At 36.9% G+C, this 15,155-nt stretch overlaps 1 protein-coding gene across 2 annotated transcripts in view; it reads left to right on the top strand.

The window, feature by feature from the left end:
* Positions 1-15,155, top strand: part of FNIP1 (folliculin interacting protein 1) — a 110,530-nt gene that overhangs the window by 62,611 nt on the left and 32,764 nt on the right. The window contains exons 7-10 of one of the 2 annotated variants that reach the window (XM_033096377.1): positions 7,201-7,284; positions 8,477-8,548; positions 11,105-11,240; positions 12,964-13,165. In XM_033096377.1, coding sequence (XP_032952268.1) covers positions 7,201-7,284; positions 8,477-8,548; positions 11,105-11,240; positions 12,964-13,165 — 494 coding nt within the window. The remainder of the gene's footprint in view (positions 1-7,200; positions 7,285-8,476; positions 8,549-11,104; positions 11,241-12,963; positions 13,166-15,155) is intronic. The other variant, XM_033096378.1, reaches the window with a different exon arrangement.

Here is a 15,155-nt window from a genome sequence, read left to right as displayed (position 1 = left end):
TGTAATATGTTAGAGAGTAGACTGCAGTTAGAATAGGATAAATATTTCTCTCATTCCCTGTTTAGTGAGAATTTTTATTTGTAATTTTAATAAGTATGTATAATATTATATGTATTAGTAGAAAATAGATTTTTCTTCCAACTTGAACAGTATAACATTCTATTACTTTTTATAATTCATGTTCATTCAAATGAGCAACCATTAATTAAGCACCCACTGTGGGCTAGTTACAGTGTCAGGCATGTACTTTAGAAATTGTGTGTATTTTGTAGAAAAATATGAGTTCTGTTTTTTCTTATCTCACTTGATTAATTATTTCATTGGTTTTAGCAAAGTAAAAATGTGACAAGGAAATAACCAAATCTTTTTTCTTTATAATTTGATACTTTTCAAAGCTTAAGGGGCTTATTAAAAGCTATTTATTTTAATTATACAAATTCATTATCACTTATAAAGGCAAATTATACTGTAGATATTAGATTTACTCATGTTCTCTGTTTTAATATAGAATAGGAAATTATTTAATAAAGTATGGACTTTACATAATGAACGGCTTTTACTTGCACATTCTTATTGTGAATCACGAATATTTGAGTACTGTTTCTTGTTTTCTTTAAATTTCCAATTAATCAACAAATACTTACCAAGCACCTGTCAAATGCTAAGCACTCTGCTAGGCCTTGAGGTGAACCAGACTCAGTTTCAACCTCAACGGATTTATAGTTAGTGGGAGTCAGACAAGTATAATCGAACCATTATAATCTGCTGTAGTTAATTCTTGGACAGAATTAAGAGTATGGCGTGATAGAACTGAGGAGGGTCACTTAATTCAATTTTGGAGAGTCAGGGAAGGCTTCCTTGAAGTGAGGTGAGCTTGAAGGATTAGCTTGACTTTTGGGGAAAGAAATATTCTTGGAAAAAGCAATAACGTGCGCAGACCTAAGCGCAAGAGACGTTAGAGCATGGAAAGAATGTGAATAAATCAGGTGGGTGGAGCACAGAATAGGAGTAAGGAAAGTGAAAAGAAAGAAGTGAGCAAGAGCCATATGACAAAGGTCCCTATGGGCCATACTGAGGAATTTAGCCCTAGGCTTTGAGCATTGGGTACCAGCGAAGGTATGTTAGTTTGGGTCCTCCATCTGTTTTTTTATCAGGTGCCAACACAGGGTTAAATATGCAATGATTTTATTAGGGGAAATGACTCCGTTTGAGAAGATGAGGGAACTGGGAAAGGTCGAGAGATCCCTCAGATTGTGATGCAAGTCTGACCTCAAGTCAAAGTGAGGAATAGAAGGTTGAATGGAAGTGTCCAGCCTGCCATACAGTCCAAGGCAGGTTTGGGTAAGGCCATTGACAAGGCTTCGAGTCAAAGTTGGTTGTCAGGAGAGACTCACTTCTTGCCAAAATGGGCCTGCCTTACTGTATGTATATGCTGTGTTCAGTCAGTGGCTGGGAGCAGCCTATAGGATGTGTGAACTTGGGCAATGGATTTCAGAATATAGCGGCTGGGGTGCTTTGTCAGTTACAGTCCTTACAGCTGGAGACCTTTGCGGGGCATTCTTAAGGCGACCCAGAGGAGTTTTCAGAATACACGCATACCTTAGAGATATTTCCAATGTGTTTCCAGACCACCACAGTACAGCGAATATCTCAATACAGCGAATAACATGAATTTTTTGGTTTCCTAGTGCATATAAAAGTTATAGTGTAGTCTGTTACATGTGCAATAGCATTATGTCTTAAAAAACCCCAATGTACATACCTTAATTTAAAAATGCGTTGTTGTTAAAAAAAAAAATGCTAACCATCATCTGAGCCTTCAGTGAGTCATAATCTTTTTGCTGGTGGAGGGTCTGGCCTTGATGGTGCTGACTGATTGGGGTGGTGGTTGCTGAAGGCTGGCCTGGCTGAGGCAATTTATTAAAATAAGACAGCAGTGATGTTTTCTGCATTGATTGCCTCTTCCTTTCACCAATGATTTCTCTTTAGCATGCAGTTCTATTTGATAGCATTTTAGCCACAGTAGAACTTCTTTCAAAATTGGAATCGTTCCTCACAAACCCTTCTGCTGCTTTATTCACTAAGTTTATATAATATTCTAAATCCTTTGTTGTCATTTCAACAATCTTGGCAGCATCTTCAGGAGTAGATTACATCTCAAGAAACCACTTTGTTCCATAGGAAGCAATAAAAAGCAACTCTTCATCCGTTAAGGTTTTATCGTGAGATTGTAGCAATTCAGTCACATCTTCAGGCTCCACTTCTAGTTCTAGTTTTCTTGCTATCTTTCAAAGTCACTCATTAAGGTTGGAATCAACTTCTTCGAAACTACTGTTAATGTTGATATTTTGACCTTTTCCCATGAATCATGAATGTTCTCAATGGCATTTACAATAGTGAATCCTTTCCAGAAGGTTTTCAGTTTACTTTGTCCAGGTCCATCAGAGGAATTACTATCTGTGGCATTATGAAATGTATTTCTTAAATAATAAGACTTGAAAGTTGAAATTACTCCTTGGGCTTCAGAATGGGTGCTGTGTTAGCAGACGTGAAAACAACATTAATTTTGTATATCTCCATCAGAGCTCCTGGGTGCCCATCTGCATTGTCAGTGAGCAGTAACAGTTTGAAAGGAATATTTTTCTGAGCAGGTCTCAAAAGAGGGCTTAAACATTCAGTAAACCATGTCATAATCAGATACGTTGTCATTGTGCTTTGTTGTTCCATTTATAGAGCATAGACAGAGTAGATTTAGCGTAATTCTTACGGGCCTGAGGATTTTTGCAATGACAAATGAACATTGGCTTCAACTTAGTTACCAGCTACATCAGCTTCTAACAAGAAAGTCAGCCTGTCCTTTGAAGCCAGGCAATGACTTCTCCTCTCTCTAGCTATGAAAGTCCTAGATGACATCTCTTCCAATGAAAGGCTGTTTTGTCTACATTGAAAATCTGTTGTTTATTGTAGCTGCCTTCATTACTTATCTTAGCTAGACCTGGATAACTTGCTGCAGCTTCCACATTAGCACTTGCCGCTTCACCTTGCAATTTTGTTATGGAGATGGCTTCTTTTTTTAAATCTTATGAACCAGCCTCTGCTTTCAACTTTTCATCTGCAGCTTCCTCACCTCTTACCCTTCAGTAGAAGTGAAGAGAGTTAGTGCCTTGTTCTGGGTTAGGCTTTGGCTTAAGGGAATCTTGTGGCTGGTTTGATCTTCTATCCAGACCCCCAAAACTTTCTCCATATGAGCAATAAGTCTGTTTCTCTTTCTTATCATTCATTTGTTCACTGGAGTAGCACTTTTAATTTCCTTCCAGAACTTTTCCTTTGCCTTCACATCTTGGCTAACTGTTTGGTGCAAGAGGCTTAGGTTTTAGCCTGTCTTGGCTTTTAACATGCCTTCCTCACTAAACTTAATCATGTCTAACTTTTGATTTAAAGTGAGAGATGTGCTACTCTTCATTTCACTTGAACACTTAGAGGTCACTGCAGGGTTATTAACTGACCTAATTTCAATATTGTTGTGTCTCAGGGAATAGGGAGGCTCGGGAAGAGGGAGTGAGATTGGGGAACAGCTAGTTGGTGGATTGGTCAGAACATAAACAACATTTATCAGTTGTTTGTTGTCTTATATGGGAGTGGTTCATGGCACCCCCAAACAGTTACAATAGTAAATCCAAAGGTCACTGATCACAGATCACCATAACAAATATAATAATGAAAAAGTTTGAAATACTGTGAGAATTACCAAAATATGACACAGAAACGAAGTGAGCAACTCCTGTTGGAAAGATCACACCGCTAGATTTGTTTAATGCAGGGCTTCCACAAACCTTCGATTTGTGTAAAGCGCAATATCTGCGAAATGCTATAAAACAAGGTACGCCTATATAGAAAAATACTCAGTTCAGATTTATTTCTGCAAAAGAATATCTTAATTGCAGTGGGAATGGATTCAAGTAAGCCGGTGGGATTGAAGAAAGACTTGTATTAGAAGGCTGTTTGTGATAATCCAAGTGACGGGTAATAGGGACCTAAAGTAAGATTGTGTTAGTAAAGATAAAGAGTCATTGAGAAGTTCATTTAGGAAAATAGACTGGGTAGGAGTTGGTAAATGAAGAAGTGAGGAAAATGAGGAATCAAGGGTGGTACTGTGTCATCTGGTTGTATAATTGCGTGAATATTGGTGCCATTCACTATGAGAAACAGATAGGGAATTGATGATTTTAGGTTTAGGCATGTTGGATTGGAAGTACTGGAGGGATAGCCAAGTGGAGATATCCATTATATTAATTAGATAGATAGGTATATTGTAGTAGTAGCTGCTGTAACATAAAACTAATGAACGTATAATAATTTTAAAACAATAGAGGTTTCTTTTACTCATGTAATATTCAGAAGGGTATTCCTCATTGGTAAGCAGTTTTCCTCCAGTCTCTTTTCCTTCCTGGGAGTTCTGCCTTCTTCCACATGTGGACTCTAAGCCGAGCTCCACTGCACCACCCCAGTGAGAGGGGACTAGGTCTGGAGAGGGCGTGTCCCCTTCATACCCAGTACAGCCAGAAAGTGACCCATGTTACTTCTGTTCCATTCCATTGGTAGATTCACCTATCTATAAGGAGATTTGAGAACTACTGTCCCTAGCTGAGCGGATGCTTCCCAGAGACTACTTGATATTAAGGAAGGGAGAACACAGGTCTTTGTCAGATAGCTGTATCTACCATGGATTTGAGATCATTAGCATAGAAATGATAATGGAAAGCAAGAATGAAAGAGATGATTTAGGAAATGTAAAGAATGGGAAGGAAAGGTTGTTGAGGATGGAACCCTGGGGAATGCTGGCGGTTAAGGAAGGAGAAGGGGAAGAGAAGCACAGAAAGGAGACTGAGGAAAGAAAGCTTAACGTATTAATGGAAACTGAAGGGGAAAAGTTCAAAATGTAATGTTGGGCTGCATTAAGCAACAGGAACGCTTTTGGTGGCCTGCGCATACAGTTTCAGTGGGGAGAATATAAGCAGAGTTGAGGAGAGATCAGAAGTTAGTCTTTTTTCCCAAGATGAAGCAGTGGTTCTCAAATTTTTTGGTCTTAGGACCCCTTTAAACACTTAGAAATTATGGAGGACCACAGAGAACTTTTGTTTATATGGGTTACATTTGTTGATACATACTGTATTAGAAACTAAAACAAAATTGAAAAATATTCATGTAGTAATTCATTAAAAATTCACACTAATAACCCCTTTCATGTTAATGTAAATAAAATGTTTTGAAATAACTATTTTCCAAGACAAAAATAATTGAGTTAGAAGACTGGCATTGTTTTACACTTTTGTAAATCTCCTAAATGTCTGGCTTACTAGGAGATGGCTAGATTCTCATACCTGCTTCTGTATTTAGTCTCTTGTGATATGTTGTTTTGGTTGAAGTGTATTAAGAAAAATCCAGTTTCACAGATATGTAGTTGGAAAGGGAAGGTCCTCACAGGCACCCTGTGAAAAGGCTGCAGGGACTCCCCGGGTATTGGGAACCACATTGTAAGAAATGCTGAACTATAGGATTAGATACGTACATGGTCAGAAGGTTAGAATAGTTTTGGCTGTTTAAATGTTAATGGAAAAGGAGGTTATAAACAGGATGAAGTTAGAGATAGAGGTAATACTTGGCAAAGGGAGATTTTTGAAGGTCTTAGCTGACTTAGAAGAATTAGCTTTGGAAGGGAGAGAGTGAGGAACGTCTCAGGATTTTTCACTGAATAATTCTCTAGCACACAGTAAGGCCTGAATAATGTTACCTGTTATTACTGCTCAGGCAGGAAGGAGGCAAGGATGGATGAGAATTTGATTAAGTTTGGGGATAGGTTGGTAGGAAAAGGAAAGTTCCCATCTGGTGAATTCTATGAGTGTGCACACATATACATAGGCATTTACATAGGATTACACGAGACAAAGTCACATGCTGAGAGGAAGCAAGAGGTAGGTAGGGAAGGAGTTTAAAGAGAGCAGATACGTTTTGAAAGAAGAACTGAACAATGAAACATGAAAGGATTGCTGCATATGCACTTTAATTATAGAAGGTCTTGTTATAGAAAAATATCTATTAGCAATTTAAATACATTTGTCACTTTTTAAACAGAAAGCTCCCTTTTTTATCCTAGGTAAACCTCCTAGGTGGCTATTTAGGCCATCTTGATTAAGAGTAACTAACAGGTAACCCAGCTGCTTGCTTCTAGGCTCTAATGTTGTCCTTTTTGGGTCTTTTAGACTCTGTTATCTTCTCTTGGTCAAGTGTGTAGTAGCCACTTTTCTTGGACAGCCAGGAGTCTGGCCCCGACAGGCTGTGTTGGTGGCATGCTTCCTTAGTGACTGACCCTGGTCTAGGAAGTTTGGTTTCTTCCATTACGTTGTAACTTATCACTAGGTTAGAAAAAACTATTTTTGTACTTGTCAATAGATCCCTTTTCTGTATTTGCTCTTCGTTGTACGCTGTGTTCTGTTTTCTCAGCCAGGCATTTAGGTGGTTTTCTCCTTACTGCTGTTGCAGGAGAATACTATTATTTTAAAAGTGACTTTTTAAAAGATAAATTTATTTGGCAAATGTCGAATTTTACTGTGTGTGTTTTTTAATCTTTAAAAACATTGTTTTAGATTAGAAAGGATTGAACATTTAAAATGATTTTTTTTTTAATTGGGAAATATTGGGGCACAGTGTGTATATGTATCTCCAGGGCCCATCAGCTCCAAGTCAAGTCATTGTCCTTCAATCTAGTTGTGGAGGGCGCAGCTCAGCTCCAAGTCCAGGCACTGTTTTCAATCTTAGTTGCAGAAGGCGCAGCCCACTATCCCATGTGGGAATTGAACCAGCAACCTCGTTGCTGAGAGCTCATGCTTTAACCAACTGAGCCATCTAGCCGCCCCAAAATAAGTTTTACCTTGTATAGTGGAAGCTTATTTTTATTGTTATATACAAATTTATTAGTAAATAGGCATTAAATTCTTATGTTTGACATAAGCTATGACCAGAGGGAAACCATGCCATTTCAAAAAAGGGAAGCCAGCTTGAATTATTCTTATTTAGTTTAAAAGTTTCTGTCCATATCTGTTGGTCTGCTTTTGTGCTGCCTTAGCTCACCTTTTATTCCTGACGCACTGCTGCTTCTCTAACAGCCCTCTTTCACATGTATTTTACGTTTTTGCCATGTAGGTCTTTCACAGTTCTGCAGCCCCAGGCGGGCATTCTCTGAACAGGGTCCGCTCCGCCTGATCAGGAGCGCCTCTTTCTTTGCAGGTTTGCGATGTGCTGTGTGGGTAGACTAGTTGGTGTGCCCCAGCGGCTAGAATGTGTAGTTAAGCTGTGGAAACAAGAGAGTAAATCAGTGCAGTCGGGGAGAGTGTGGTTAAGAAACTCTCCAGGAAGTTTGTGCTTAGGAAGTGCACAAACTTAATTTGTTTCCGCTGAGTATGTTCTTGAAGTTTCCAGAAAGTTATTCAGTGGAATTGACATTTTCATGAAATTTAAGTTTGTCATTTCTTGTCTCATTATGTAATAACAATTTTAACTTTACAATTTCAAACTAAATTTTAGTATGAATATTATTATAATCCAATTAGAATTTCTAATGTGACACTATCTTGTTTCCATGGCTGAGTAGCTTATGTACCATAGTTCACCAATATCTTATTATTATTGTAAAATTTCTGATCTATACTATTCCATAAGAATGATTTCTCTTGGAGCTAAGATTTAGATGAACAAGCACCATTATAATTTCTCTATAAAAGACATATATGAGTATATTTGTTTATATCGTTAAACTGATGATTATAGAGTGTGTTTATGCTTCGGCATTCAGGAAGTTGTATCCAACTTCTTGTTTTAATTAATATTTATTTTCCTTACAAATATGAGATATTAACAATATACATTTATTACAGAAAATTTGGAAAATGTGAAAAATAGGCAAAAAATATATGTTAGCCATCTGTCAGGCAGAAATAACCTCCTTATTTATTTATTTTCTAAACAAAATTGGGATAATACTATTTGAAACCATTTTCTTAAAATTTTTATTATGGAGAATTTTTAAACATATATTGACATTGGCAGAAGAGTAGTGTGAACTGTCATATACCCATCACGTAGCCCCAGCAACGTCATTCTTACTGTTCAGTAGCTTGCTCTATTTTTTCATTTAATAGTATATTGTGAATGTCTTCCTATGTCATTGACTATGCTTCTACTTAATTTAGTCGCCCTTGCTTCTTCAGATATACATTATTTTCATATTATATGTCAAATCATCAGAGCTTAAAGCTTGTTCAACTGAGTAATAGCTCTTGGTGTTGGGTTTGTGCCATGCTGTTGAAAACAATAGAGGAATGCTATGAGATGAGCATGATTTAGTTTGCTATTTAAAAGGAACAACGTCAATCTGAATAGCAATCTATTTTATAACTGACAGTTTTGTCTTGATTCACAGTTCACAGCAACCCAATGGACATGCCTGGAAGAGAGCTGAATGAGGACAGAGACAGCGGCATAGCACGCTCTGGTAAGGCCAGCTTCATGTACGGTGTTTATGAGAGAGCTGTTAGCCGACATTGATTTTCTTTTTTATCTTTGACTTTATCATTCAGTTTTATGTATGCGGTGTGTTAGTGTTGATATTACAAGAGAATTGTAGAAACAGCAGAGAGAAATGTTTTAAATTAAAACATTTTCATGTTCGCTCTGAAATGTGCCTGGTGGAGCACGGCTTGGATGAATGCACACTGGCTCAGGCTGAGCCAGGATGAGGAAAGGACTGCTGAGTAGCATGGTAGAAGAACACATTTGCTTGTATCTACCTGCTCGTAACTGGAGTTTAATTAGACTGTCTCTTGCCCAGAAAGACTTAAGCACTTTGATCTAATGTTATACATATTCCTTTCAAATATGGACTCTCCTAAAATTTGTCTAACAGTCTTTTATTGACACATGCTGGGGATAAAGAAAAAGAGTAAAGTCCAGATTCTTCCTTAAGAGCAGAGTCTACTGAGAGAATAGTTAGGAAAATCATCTGTCATGGTTCATTGTGTGATGCGTTCTGTAATAGACCTGTGCCAAGAGTTCAGAGAAACGGCATCTAACAGCCTGGGCAAGGGCAGGGACCACCAGTGCTTCACAGAGGGATAACACTTGAGTTGTATCTTGAAAAATAAGTAGATGTTACCCAGTTAAAGGCATGGCAGAAGGACATGCCATTTAAAAGGAAAAGTGTTTGTCAGGGCCCAGAGATCAGCGTAAGTGAAAGAAGGACTGACTAATCTTAGGCTTGAATTTTTGTTAGGTATGAGAAACTTTATTCACGATGGTTGTTCATGTGTGTTGTCACATTATATGGCTCTTGGTATTTAAATTGTTTGCAATTCAATTTTGAGTATGGATGAGAAGTCCAAACTTAACTGTTATAATCTCTGGGTTTACATTAGAATAACAAGAATTTTCAAAAAAAATTTTCAGATGCCTGCAATCTACTCCTGAAGACTCTGATTTAGCCTAGAGAAAGTCTTAGGCATCCATATTTGAGAAACAAAACAACATGAAAAAGTCAACACCTGATTCTGATGGACAGCTAGAGTTGAGAACCACTACTATAATAGGAAAAATCTGCATCTCTCAAATAATCTCACCCTTCTTTTCTAATTGAGTTTGTTATTTTTGTTCTTCAGAACTAATCTAGGGTATATTTTTCTTAATACTGTTGCTTCTATATAATCTAGAGATTTTGTTTTCTGTGGCAGGAATTTAATTTTGGAGGTGAGAAATTCACATCTTCATACTTCATTTGATTCAGCTATAAAGTGAAGGGCCTGGCTAGATTGATCTATAAGGCTTCTTTAAATCATTAAAATCATGCATGCCATTTAAGTTGATTGTGTATTTTCTTACAGGGTTATTTGTAATATCAGAATTTAGTAAAACAGCTTTTCCAACTTTAGAGTAACATTTGGTTTTTCACAGAAGCCATACCCAGATTAGTTATACATACCCAGTCTTATCTTAGACCACAAAGTTTTACAACATTAATTGATAGAATGGGGTCATTTCAAGAAAGTAGTTTAGAATTAATTCATTGGTGGTCCAGATGTTTGCATGGTACGTAACGCTCTCCCCTTTATCGCTGAGTTTGTCAGAGAGAACTCAAATGAACAGATCTTCATAATGTCAGTCTCTTAGTTTTCAGTCCTGGTGTCTAAAATGATATATCATGTGGCATGGACCTTTTCATAGATGATGATAATACTTCTCTGATTTTGATTACTTTACAAATTTGCAGTATGTAGTGATAATCATGAAGATAGGAATCTAAAATACTGCCAAACAAAAGCAAGTTCTTAATGTCCTTTCCTCTATAGATCCAGTGGGAAGGAGAGAATTCCTAGCCCAAGAAAAAACAGAGCTTTTGGATTGCAGAGAATGGTTTTGGAAAAAGAATAATTCCTACATTTAGGGATTGCAGCAATTATAATTAGAGTGGACTCTCTTGGAATGTGTCTCCCCTTAGAATGCTCCAGGGAGCAGTTTATAGGGTTTACCCTTTTTGGAGCTTAATAGGTATAGTCACGACTCTTATTAAAAGTGGTCAAGCAGTCAGAGGCTTGACTACCTATGCATAAGTGATCCACGAATCCTTTTAAATGACATCTTTAAGTGATATTGAGACACTTTCAAATATAACTTTTGTTCTTAAAACTCAACTGCTGCATTAAAATTGAATCACATCATATTTCCTTTAATTTAAGCACTGAGTGTTCAGCTAAGCTAGGGGCCTGTGTCATGGCCAAAGGGATAATGCTTTATTTCAAAGTAGCGTTTTCTTCTGGGAGGTAGGGATAAGGATGTCAAAGGGGAATTGTCTCAGAGTCTCTTGCCAACACACTATTAATATGATTTTTCTTTGGGACCTTCCTCCAATGATATTTTTCTTTTAATGGAAATTTTAGAGGCTCATGAAGCAAACTGGAAAATTTGAGTCACCACCCTTAAATTTGTTAAAAAGAAATTGTCCTTATACTTAGTTATAATTGACTTATACAGTATACTTGTTCTTATTCTGACTTGACAGCATCTCTCAGCAGTTTGCTTATTACACCGTTTCCCTCTCCAAACTCCTCACTTACCCGAAGTTGTGCTAGCAGCTACCAGAGACGTTGGCGACGCAGCCAAACAACAAGTTTGGAGAATGGCGTATTTCCCAGATGGTACGTTGGAACCTTAAATTAACAACAAGATTGAATAGTTCCTTAAACACAATTTTGTATGTTTTAGAGCCTTGACTTATATTTTGTGTATTTTAAGTCTGTAACTTAAAAACTTTTTAAATATATTGCATTTTTTTTATTGTGGTAAATTATGTATAACATAAAATTTACCATTATAACGATTATTAGGTATACAGTTCAGTGGCATTAAGTATCTTCACGTTGTTGTGCAGCCATTCACGTCCAGAACGTATCTCCCCAAACTGAAACTCTGTACCCATTAAACAATAACTCCCCTTTCCTCCCTCCCCTTAGCTCCTGGCAGTCACCAGTCCATGTTTTATCTGTAAAACTTTGACTACTCTAGATCCTCATATAAGTGGAATCATAGAATATTTGTTTTGTCCTTTTATGTCTGGCTTATTTCATTTAGCATGTCTTCAGGTTTCATCCATGTTATAGCATGAATCAGAATTTCATTCCTTTTTATGGCTGAATAATAATCCATTGTACGACATACCACATTTTCTTTATTCATTTATCTGTTATGGACATTTTCGTTGTTTCCACCTTTGGCTCTTGTGAATAATGCTGCTGTGAACACTGGGTATATAAATAGTAGTTCGAATCCCTGCTTTTAATTCTTTTGGTCATATACCCAGAAGTGGAATTGCTGGATCATATGGTAATTCTGTGTTTAAGTTTTTGAGGAATTACCATACTGTTTTGCACCGTGGTTGCACCATTTTACATTCCTACCAGAAATGCACAAGAGTTCTAATTTCTCCACATCATTCCCATTGTTATTCTGTTGTTGTTGTTTTATGATAGTGATAGACATCTTAATGGGTGTGAAGTGGTATCTCATTGTTTTGATTTGCATTTCCCCAATGGCTAGTGATGTTGAGCATCTTTTCAAGTGCTTATTTGCCATGTGTATGTCTTCTTTGGGGAGAAATAGCTATTCTAGTGCTTTGCCTAGTTTTAAATCAGGTTGTTTGTTTTTCTGTTGTTGAGTTGTAGGAATTATTTATATATTCTGGATATCAATCCTTTATCACACAAATGCTTTGCAAATATTTTCTCCCATTCTATGGATTGCCTTTCATTCCATTGATAGTGTCCTTTCATGTAAAATAGTTCTTAATTTATATGTGGTTCAATTTATCCCTTTTTTTCTTTTGTTGCCTATGCTTTGGATGTCATATCCAAGAAATCATTGCCAAACCCAACGTCGTGAAACTGTTATCCTGTTTTCTTGTAAAGTTTTATAGTTTTAACTCTTCTTTTGGGACTTTCATCCATGTTAAATATATCTATAGACAATGAAGCTTCTCCTTTACCCACTCCCTTTATTCCTTCACCTTTGATTTTACACCTGGAATCAAAAGTAACAAGTCTAGAACTGTGAAGAGATTGTATCAGACTCATATATAAACCTTAAAATTCGGGCATGTTTAGGTTATGAATTGGGATTATCTATTTTTTAGTGACTTTTTTTTTCAAAGGGTTCCCAGTCTGACTCAAAATTTTTTATAACAATGTGATAATGAAAGAATAGCCAGTAGATTTCTCAAAGAGATATCCAACTGATACAGAATTTTTAGGTTTACTTGATAAAACAGCAGAAGACTTTAGCTTGCCTACATTTAATCAGCAAGGAGATTAAATTGTGAATTTAATTATTTTTATATATTTTTTAAATTAAAAATTTGTTTTTAAGGTCTATAGAAGAAAGCTTTAATCTGTCAGATGAGAGCTGTGGCCCTAACCCAGGAATTGTGAGGAAAAAGAAGATTGCAATTGGGGTAATCTTTTCATTATCCAAAGATGAAGATGAAAATAACAAATTTAATGAATTCTTTTTTTCACATTTTCCTCTTTTTGAAAGCCACATGAACAAATTAAAAAGTGCAATAGAACAGGTAAGCATAGTCATGTTGTTGGTTTGTTTATATCCCTTATTTTCCTTTGAATCTTACTCTTTTGTTGAAGCATTATGTTTATTCACATGGCAGAAAAATTGACAGGCACCGGGCAGGTACCGAGTGCTCTGGAAGATACAACATAGATTTCAACTCTTTAAGACACTTACTGCCTAATAAAAGATCTAAGGTCCTTCATCCATTCATTCAATAAATAAATAATTGAGGGCCCATAATGTGGCAGGCACTGTTCTAGCAAGTAAAGATAAGATGTGAAAAAAGCAACACTCCTAAGCTCATGGGACAGCAAATAAACAAATGAATATATAAACTATTATATGGGAATAAGTGCTGTGGAGAAAAATAAAATAGGGAAGAGTTTATAAGGAATGATGGATGAAAGGATTGCTAATTTTTATAGGCTAGTCTGGAAGGCTCCTGATAAAATGGCACATGGTCCAGAGATGCGGAGGAAGTGAGCTACAGCATCTGAAAGAAGAATGTTCAAGGCAGGGCAAAGGTCCTATGTCTGGAGTAAGCCTGATGCTTGAGCAGAAGTCAGGAGGCCAGAGTGGCTGGGGTAGACTAAGACAAAGTCATGTATGGCCTTCAAAGACACCATGGTCAGAGCACTGGCATTTACTCTTAAGAAAAAGATGGCAAACCACTGGAGGGTTTTGAGTGGAGGGATGACATTATTTATGTCGATCACTCTTACTGCTGATGGAGAACAGATTTGTAGGAGCAAAGGTGGATGTTGCGGGACCAGTTAGGAGGCTGTTGTGATAATCTAGGTGAGAGATGATGATACTCAAACCAGTTTAGTGGTGGAATTGGTGAGAAGTGGTTGGATTCTGGATATATTTTGAAAATCGAATGAGATTAGCTGGTGGACTGAGCTGGAGTGTAAGAGAAAGAACAATAGAGGTTGACTCAGTTTTCATTTGAGCAGTAAGAAGGATGGACTTGCCAGTACTAAAATGGGAAAACTACAGATGCACAGATGGTGGACGAAGATCAGGAGACTGTTTGAGATGCCTCCTGGACATCCAAGTGGTCATATGAATGTAGAGTTTAGGGGAAAGGTCCAAGCTGCACAGTCACCAGGGTGAAGATGATATTTAAAGCCATGAAATTGACTGTGGGAGGGAAGAGGGGCGCAGAGATTGTAGGCCTGATTTGTGGAGCATTTCAACGTTAAAGTTTGAGGAGAGGAGCCTGAGGATTGGCCATTCAAGTAGAAGGAAAAATAATAGAGAGTGCTTTTTTGAGGGAATCCAAGTGAAGACAGTGTTTTAAGAAGGTAGGAGTAATTAATTGTGTCAAATGTTATTGATAGTGTATGTAATAAATTTATGTAAAGTAAGAAAACTGTGACTATAAGATAGAATATAAGGATAACTAAAAATGAAAGCAAGCCAAGTTTTTTTTAGGAGTTTATAGGAAAGAAAAATGACTTTGTATTGGGAAGGTGTTTCGTTTGGACTGCATCTTAAAGGATGTGTAGAATTTTTTTAAACATAAAACTTTGGAAATTGGATATAGTAGAATAGCAAGAAAAATTGATATCCTTGCCACCCAAAGATAATTCATTAACATTTTGTTGAAAGTCTTATCCAGGCCTTTTCTATGCATGTTGTACTTTTGCTTGATGGGGATTGTGCTGTGTCCCTATTGCTTTAATTGTATGCCTGTTGTTAAAAACTCATCATTGTAACATACACATTTCTCATGTCATTATAAATTGTTCTTAAATATATTTTTAGTGGCTTCCCTTAGTTTAAGTAACAATTTTTCTATTAGACCATTTCTACTTTCTCACAATTATAGCTGCAATGTAGATAACATATTGGTGAATTTTCCACATTATATTTTAGAAGAGATTCCCAGAAGTTGAACCAGTGAATCAGTGGGTATAACTAAAGTTCTGAATCCCTGTGACAGTATGCGGAAGGGAAAAGAATGCAGAGACGAGTTGGCTGGCAGAGTT

The sequence above is a fragment of the Rhinolophus ferrumequinum genome, chromosome 24 (assembly GCF_004115265.2).
Source record: "Rhinolophus ferrumequinum isolate MPI-CBG mRhiFer1 chromosome 24, mRhiFer1_v1.p, whole genome shotgun sequence".
In the NCBI taxonomy this organism is placed as follows: Eukaryota; Metazoa; Chordata; class Mammalia; order Chiroptera; family Rhinolophidae; genus Rhinolophus; species Rhinolophus ferrumequinum.
The sequence above is the reverse complement of the archived record's forward strand: the minus strand, read 5'-3'. Positions and strand labels throughout refer to the sequence as shown.